Source organism: Silurus meridionalis, chromosome 26, assembly GCF_014805685.1.
Source record: "Silurus meridionalis isolate SWU-2019-XX chromosome 26, ASM1480568v1, whole genome shotgun sequence".
In the NCBI taxonomy this organism is placed as follows: Eukaryota; Metazoa; Chordata; class Actinopteri; order Siluriformes; family Siluridae; genus Silurus; species Silurus meridionalis.
Window position 1 is genome coordinate 19,330,019 of NC_060909.1, and position 8,472 is coordinate 19,338,490.

General features: G+C 38.6%; 1 protein-coding gene across 1 annotated transcript; it reads right to left on the reverse strand.

Annotated features, from left to right (window-relative positions):
- Window positions 1–3,254: 3,254 nt before the first annotated feature.
- Window positions 3,255–6,748, reverse strand: s100b (S100 calcium binding protein, beta (neural)). The gene is made up of 3 exons (XM_046840377.1): window positions 6,670–6,748; window positions 4,835–4,997; window positions 3,255–4,309 (listed from the first exon to the last, which is right to left on the reverse strand). Exons 2-3 carry the CDS (start codon window positions 4,970–4,972, stop codon window positions 4,160–4,162), a joined length of 288 nt encoding a protein of 95 aa, XP_046696333.1. The 5' UTR covers window positions 4,973–4,997; window positions 6,670–6,748; the 3' UTR covers window positions 3,255–4,159.
- Between the last annotated feature and the right edge of the window lie 1,724 nt (window positions 6,749–8,472).

The window sequence follows — 8,472 nt, forward strand, 5'->3', positions numbered from 1 at the left end:
TTCCAATAGTCCTATGCTCCACAAATTCTGATCTTCTATTTCTTAGGTCTCCACATTTCTTGAATTCTATGTTCTTAGGATCTATTCAGAGTCCTACTGTATAAGCTGTAGATTCCCTGAGTTCTGTTTTTCTGGGTAACCAAATATTCCCATGATTTCAATGATTCTACAACTCTGAAACCCAAATGGCTGAATGTCTTCTTCAGCTTCTTGTGCTTCCAAAGTACTATGGTTAAAAAAAACAAAACAAAAAAAACTAAATTATGTTACTGGGAGCCATGTTTTCCATGTGTGTGAAGAACCATGGTCTTCCAGGGTCCAGGGTCCCCAAAACCTAGTTTGCACTTGGTAAGGTTCCTGAAAATATGGATTTAATTAGCATTAAAACACTAATTTTAAGCAGTCTTATTAGCTTAAAACTAGCTTCATTTGTTTGTTTGTTTTAAATTGCGTAAAAGATCTTAAAACCTGTCAGAGCTCTAGATACAGTCCCTCCTCCACACCATCAGATGGAGCCATTGCCTAAATTCTGCACACCTTCGGGTTGTGGGTAACTTCGTTTATGTAGCCTACTTACAGTATGCGACGTTAACACCACCAGACACTTTACATTGTTTCGAATTTGTCTACTTTGCTGACTGCCTTTATTGTGTACCAGAAATTCTTGCCTTGTGTCAGTTGTTTAAATACGGTGTTCCATTGATCACGTTACAAAACCAGAGAACAAGAAAATTCCTCTTAATTTAATAATCAAATATTCTGTGTTTTTTAATGAGACGAAGAATTTAAACTAAAAACGAAATCATTAATCGCTGCTTTTCAAAATACTTCAACTAAATGCAACATGAAACATTATTGTTATTGTTCCTGAACACAAAGATCTTCAACATGAGAAACTAAAATCAAGCTACAGAAATACTGTCATAAAGCCAGAACTACTTTGTATAAATTATAAAGTTCCAGAAAATAATACTGATGTTTGGAAAGTTCATACTGCAGAGAATGTTTGTTTTTGGGTTGTAAATAAATGCGTTGGCGTCGACATAAAACAAGTGTTTGGAAGAAATAATACTAATGAACACGTGTGATTATGGAGCATTTTTTACTGGGCAACATCTTTAAAACCAGTTATAACAGCTGAAATAATGACTCAAAAGACCTCAAATGATGTCTCTGATGGTAATTCAGCTCAGTTCATGGGTAAAATAACCAACTTTAATTCGAAAAAAGGTCTATCATTTTAAAACATTGAAAATAATCTGCAGTTTTTATTCTTAAAATGAGATCAATAGGATTTTGATGCTAGAAATTGGACTGAAAGTCGTGACTACATGAGAAGTTTTTGCAGTGTAAGATATTCAATTCAATTTATTCAATTTCTATCACTTTTCTTTAGTTCCTGTTCTTCAAAATTGCATTGACATTCCCAGGGTCCTTCAGGTTCCTGTGTTCCTTGAAAACCCCGTGTCTCCTGGAGCTCTATGGTGCAAGGATCATCTCCTTCTGGTAGTGTGTCTCAAAAACACACATAGCACACATAGCACATATACCACTACACATTTTAACACTGTCCTGACACACACACACACACACACACACACACACACACACACACACAAGCCTCAACACACACAAGCCTCAACACAAGGGCCACCCTGGTCTCTTTATTTCTTCAGGAGAGACACAGCGAGAACGTCAGCAGAACAACGACTCAGTGGGGAATGTGTTCTATCTGTCTACTGCTCACTTTATCATTACAGGTGTGTGTGTGTGTGTGTGTGTGTGTGTGTTAATGTCAGAGAGAAACGGTCACCCTGGAGAGGTCCGTGACAAGACAAACTGTTGCTCTGTTTGTTTTGTGTGTGTGTGTGTGTGTGTGTGTGTGTGTGTGTGTGTGGTGCTGATACATTTTGTTGCATGAAAAGAAAACTGTTTTAGGTCAAGGTGATGCCCCACACACACACACACGCACGCACGCACGCACACACACACACTGACCGTAGCCCTTTGATGATTGCTAAGCTCAGAGTAGGGTGAGCTGAAGAAAGGCATGAGGGTAGTGCACTCTAGGGGATTGTGTTACTGCCCTCGGCAACACTCACACACACACACACACACACACACACACACACACACACACAATAACGGCTGAAAGGTCACATTATAAATAAACAGCACCAAAAATCGGTTAGGAGCCAATGTATAATACTGTCAAACCTGTGTGTGTGTGTGTGTGTGTGTGTGTACACACACAAAGTAAAAAATGTAATGTAAAATCTGTGCTGTTTTAAATGATACTCTCCTGCACTGCTATGGAACACTGAAGAACTTCAGTGAAACCAGACCAGGAACAGAACAAGGAACATCTGAGGCCTACAGCAGCACTGAAGAACATCTGGCTAAATTGAAGTCCTGCCTGCAGTCCGGTCCAAATCACAACACATAATCATCAAAACATCAAAATATCTTCTGATCTGCCAAATTCGAGGTATAACATTTAAGATATGTTAATATGATGGTAAGAAAACAATACGTACACACTGTGAAAGCATGGTGGTGGAAGCATTGTGTGTTTTCAGCTAAAACCAGGCTTGAGATCAGAATCATGGGCTCTTGGATTTTTGAGGAGAACTTCCAGGATCCAGTTAGACATCTGATGATGAACAATGGTTTCATCTTCCAGCACAATAATGACCCACAACCAAAATTCAGTTAATAACGGAACAGTAGAAGATGGAGACGATCAACATTTTGAGATGGTCCAGTCACAAATCATGTGGAAAGACTGGTAGAAGGTGGTGTTAAGGAGACCTCCTCAGGGTTTTGTAGATCTGATGAGTATTTTGGTGAGGAAATGTGGAATATAATAACCAAAAGCAGATGGTGGTAGAATTGTGGTAGAACTTCAGAGACTCAATGCTACCATGTAAGTTGTCATTGCTTTCTGCATCACATTAAAGATGGAGAAACCTGAGAAGATCAGAAAACCCAGTCCGTGTTTAAGGCCACTACAGGAGACGTGTACACTCTGTTCAGGGCACTGCACAGCCAAGGTCTATGTTTGAAATGCTGCTCAACCCTGAGGCAACACCGCCCCCTACAGGCTCACCGCAGATTACACAAACACCATGAGGGTTATTACATCTCTTTGACTTCTCTTCTTATATTAGTGATCGATATCAAGAACCTCATCAGCAACTCATCCCTAAAGTGCACAGGTGATGAACAGATGGACAGAAAAAGACAGGCAGGTGTATTATTCAGTCATTTTATTATCAGTTACAGGTTTCATTAGAACGCACAGGAATGCAGGGGGATTTGGTGTTGCAGGGGCTTAGCAAGTTAGCTGCAAATCTCAGCAACCATGTGAATTGTGAACATTGTTCCACACGGTTTTGGTTGAACTGGATCGAGATGAAGTAATGATGCTGTGATTAGTCAAATGTTCGCCAGTGAAAAGAAATCCAGACTCCCACCAATCAAATATGATTCAATTGTTTTAAGGAAAAAGGGACTGTGGGTTCCTGCACTATGTTCATCTTTAACAATAAATCTAGGTTAGCTGGTATGGTTAGCGTTAGAAAAAAACATATCAGGATAAAGCCTTCAAAACCAGTCGAAACCAGTCAAATCCAGTCTGTACAAAATAAAGAAAACAAGTCACCCACAGGAGTCAGTAGAAACCTGTCACAACTGGTTCCTCTATCAAACAAAGTCAGGATAATCAATCAGAACCAGTCAAAATCACATCAGAACCAGTCAGAACTAGTCAAAGCCTGGTATAAACCAGATCAGCACCAGTCCAGATCCAAAACAGTCAACACCAGTTCCATTCAGACAAAAACCCAATCAAAACTAGATCAGAACCAGTTAGAACCAGTACAAATAGTTAAACCCAGTCCTTACCAGTCAAATAAATTTAGACCGACTTAAAACCAGTCAAAACTTTTTCCAAAACAGTGCAAACCAGTTAAACCAACTAAGACCTAGTTAGAAACAGCTGAAGGTCCTCAGAAAAAAAAAAAAAACAGTTTAATGGAGTTAAAAGTAGGAACAGTGAGCTCATCATCATCTTCATCATCCCATCATCATCATAATAATAAGTCGGGTTATACACAATACATTCTTATTTCCAGCTCTGGCTTCTCTCCTCTCCAGCTCATTCATCATCGTGGTGCTCGAAGAACTCGTGGCAGCAGATGGTCACCATGGTGATGAAGGTCATGAACTCTTGGAAGTCACACTCTGCGTCCCCGTCGGTGTCGAGACCCTCCATCAAAGAGTCGAACGAGGACTGGTCCTTTATATGCTAGAGAGAGAGAGAGAGAGAGAGAGAGAGAGAGAGAGAGAGTGTGTACATGTAGAGAGAGAGAGAGAGAGAGAGAGAGAGAGAGAGAGTATGTGTACATGTAGAGAGAGAGAGAGAGAGAGAGGAGAGAGAGAGAGAGAGAGAGAGAGGTGTGTACATGTAGAGAGAGAGAGAGAGAGAGAGAGAGAGAGAGAGAGAGAGAGAGAGAGAGTGTGTACATGGAGAGAGAGAGAGAGAGAGAGAGAGAGAGAGAGAGAGAGAGAGTGTGTACATGTAGAGAGAGAGAGAGAGAGAGAGAGAGAGAGTGTATGTGTACATGGGGAGAGAGAGAGAGAGAGAGAGAGAGAGAGAGAGAGAGAGAGAGAGAGAGAGAGAGAGAGAGAGAGAGAGAGAGAGAGATCAAATGATTGTTGCTACATTTGGATGTATCTTTGCCAAACCCTGTATGTGTGTGCGTGCGTGCGTGTGCGTGCGTGTGTGTGTGTGTGTGTGTGTGTGTGCGCGTGCGTGCGTGTGTGTGTGTACCTGTGTCAATGAAGGCAGTTCGTGTGTAAGCAGTTCCTTCAGTTCGCTTTTCTTCAGCGTGTTTTTGTCTCCTTCTTTCTCCGAGTATTTGTGGAAGATGTGAATGATGGAGTTCAGGCAGTTCTCCAACTCCGACATGGTTACACAGTAATGCAATTACACACACACACACACACACACACACACACACACACACACAATTCTGTGACCCAAAGTAGTGAAAAACAACATTGTAATAAATAAATAAGTGTGTGTGTGTGTGTGTGTGTGTGTGTGTGTGTGTGTGTTTTAAATTAAAAAAATGATGAAAGGCACAGGAATGAATACAAGGTCTTTGTTCTTTATTGAAGCACATAATTATTCACTTTAATGAATCAATTCTTTAAAGTTGTATTAAAATAATCTAACTTTTAATTTCTTTAATGTTGATGTGTATGAAGTTCTTTTTTACTTTATAACTATAACTTTTTTATAATGTTGCTGTAAATGCAGAAAATAAATGAATATTCATTTAAAATGATCGGTCTAAATAAAAAATATATAAAAGTCTATAAAAAGATAAAAAGATAAACTCTGTTTTATTTGCTTTTATTTATAAATGTAAAGTTTAAACACGCAGAAAAAACATACACAAGTTCATATTTGGACTTTTTTCTATTTTAATAATTTATTTGATTGTGTCTGCTGTTTAAACTTTACATGAGCAGCAACTTCATCAGTGTTGATTATTAATATTAAATGAAATTTTATTATATGTAAAATTTCAAAACATCAATTACTCTTTACTTATTTCAGAAAATGCATTTAAATCATTTCCTTTTTTGTGGGTTTTATTTGTAATTTTGTTATTGAATGTATCATTTTAAGGGGATGTTGGGACAAAGCCTATAGTGAAGCATTCTCTTCTTTTTCTATCACATTCTGTAAATGTCTTGGAGCTGAGGAGACCAGCTGCTGGAGTTTTGGGAGAGGAATGTTCTCCTATTTATGTGATACAAGATTCTAGCTGCTGAACAGTCCTGGGTCTTCTTTGTTGTATTTTTTGAAACCTGTATATACCATTCCACATTGATGGTGTCTTTCCAGATACACAAGCTGCACATACCATCTGAAATGCAGGCCTTTATACTGACTTCTGATAACAAGCCAGATGATCCCGCTCCTCTTTAGTCCAGAAGATGCTGCATTTCTGGATCATGTTCACACATGACTTCTTCATCTCTTGATAGATCTTTAACCTGTATCCAATATTGATTTTCACCCTTGTCCCATGTGCCTGAAGATTATTCCAGATTGTCTGATTTTTTTCAGATTATGTACTGTATATTGTTGGATAATAAAAGTCTTCTCAATACATATAATTCAGAAATTGTTCTATAATTTGTAGATTGTAGAGGTTTTGTAGATTTTGGTATAGATTTCAGCTCATCTTTACTTCTGAGAGCCTCTGCCTCTATAAGATACTGTTTTTATACCCAGTCATGTTGCTGATCTGCTGCTAATCAACCTCAGTTGTAAATGTTTCTCCAGCTGTTTTTTTAACGAACACTTACTATTTCAGCCTCTGCAGCCAAAAATTCTAATCTTACTATACATTTATTTTTAAGTTGTACATTTCCTCAGTTTCAGCATTTTCTATGTTGTATTGGGTGTATGACATTTGTCAATCCTTTAGCAATTTGTTTATAATTTACACATTTTACACAGTGTGCCAATTCTTTTGGGATTCTGTGTTAAATTCTAATAAAAATTTGGGTTTGTAAAAAATAAAATGGCAAATAATCTACACACTCTGATTCATAAACGATGGAAAAAGTGAAAAATAAAGAACTTACCAGAGACCAAAGCCAGAGGGCGAGACAACAGAGTGCTGTGTGTGTGTGTGTGTGTGTGTGTGTGTGTGTGTGTGTGTGTGTGCGAGAGAGAGAGAGGGAGTAAATAAAAGACAGAGACTGACCAGAGAAGCAGAGAGTGTTTATAAGTTCAGGCTCTGAGGCCACACCCACTTCCACTGTCAATCATCTAAATACACCAATCACAGGCATTCTCAGTATGGAAAGGTGTGTGTGTGTAACGTGTGTGCAATGTGTGTATGTAAAATATGTAACTATGTAAGGTGTGTATAATGTATGTAAAGTGTGTTTGTAAAGAACTGAAAGTGTGTATAATGTGTGTGTAAGGTGTGTATGGAAAGTGTGTATAATGTGTGTGTAAGGTGTGTATGGAAAGTGTGTATAATGTGTGTGTAAGGTGTGTATGGAAAGTGTGTATAATAATGTGTGTGTAAGGTGTGTATGGAAAGTGTATAATGTGTGTGTGTGTAAGTGTGTATGGAAAGTGTGTATAATGTGTGTATAAAGTGTGTATGGAAAGTGTGTGTGTGTGTAAGGTGTGTATGGAAAGTATGGAAAGTGTGTATAATGTGTGTATAAAGTGTGTGTGTGTGTGTGTGTGTGTGTGTGTGTGTGTGTGTGTGTGTGTGAAGTGTGTGTGTGTAGAGAGAGAGAGAAAGAGATTGTAACAGGAAGTGTATGATGCTGAATGTTGATGAGTGTGTGTTTTGTTTTACTGGGGATGTTGTTAAGGCTGAATGAATACTGATTACTCACTGTGTGTGTGTGCATGTGTGTGTGTGTGTGTGTGTGTGTGATTGGTCAGCTTTGAGCTCATTAGTGATGTCATCGTTGCCAATAAATGAAAAAGATCAGTAATAATAATGAAAGCAGTAAATATTTGTAATAAAACTGTATATATATTAAAGATGGAATATTTGAGCTGCATTCTTCTGTTCATTCTTATTTTTTTCTGCTTCTCTCTTCTTCCCTCTCTTTCTCTCTCCACAGGTTTTTTCTCTACCTCTTCTTTCCTATGTTCTTATTGCACTTTCCTCTTCATTGCTCTACTCCTTTTTTCTATTCCATGCAACTACGCTCTTTCTACCTTTTCATCATCTTCCCTCCTTCCTCTATTCTCCTCTGCTCTCCTTTTACTTCCTATCCCTCTCTCGCTCTCATTTCATATTTTTCTTCTCTTTTTTCACCCTTGTCTGATGAAGCAAATATTTGTCCTCATTTGACCCCCGTGTGTGTGTGTGTGTGTGTGTGTGTGTGTGTGTGTGTGTGTGTGTGGTCCAAGAAAAGAAATGCACTATTGTTTGCTCCTGCTGTCCGAGTGATGAAAGGCCCAGTGCATGCTGGGAGAGCGGCGCGGCGGCGGCGAAGGAACAGAAGGAGCTTTTTTTTCAGTGCCACATGCTCTCATTGACTCCGATTGCACTACTACTTACACACACACACACACACACACACACACGATACACTGTGCACATATATACACAACTCACACATACACACTGTACACACACACATCAAAAACACACATTATGGAAACAGCTGTGTTTCGATTCTGTTTGGAGAACGGACGCTTTTTACTGCAGCTTCATTTCATTCACATCCAAACCTTTCATCTGTCTTTTTCTACAACCACAACTCTAAAGAAATCCATGACTGATGACAGATTGATGATTTTTAAATCGTTAAAACACATTTTATTCACAGTAAAAGAAAAAATGGCTGAACTGAGAAAATGTACCATTTTAAGGAAAAAAAAAACAGATCATTTTTTATTTGATGGCTGCA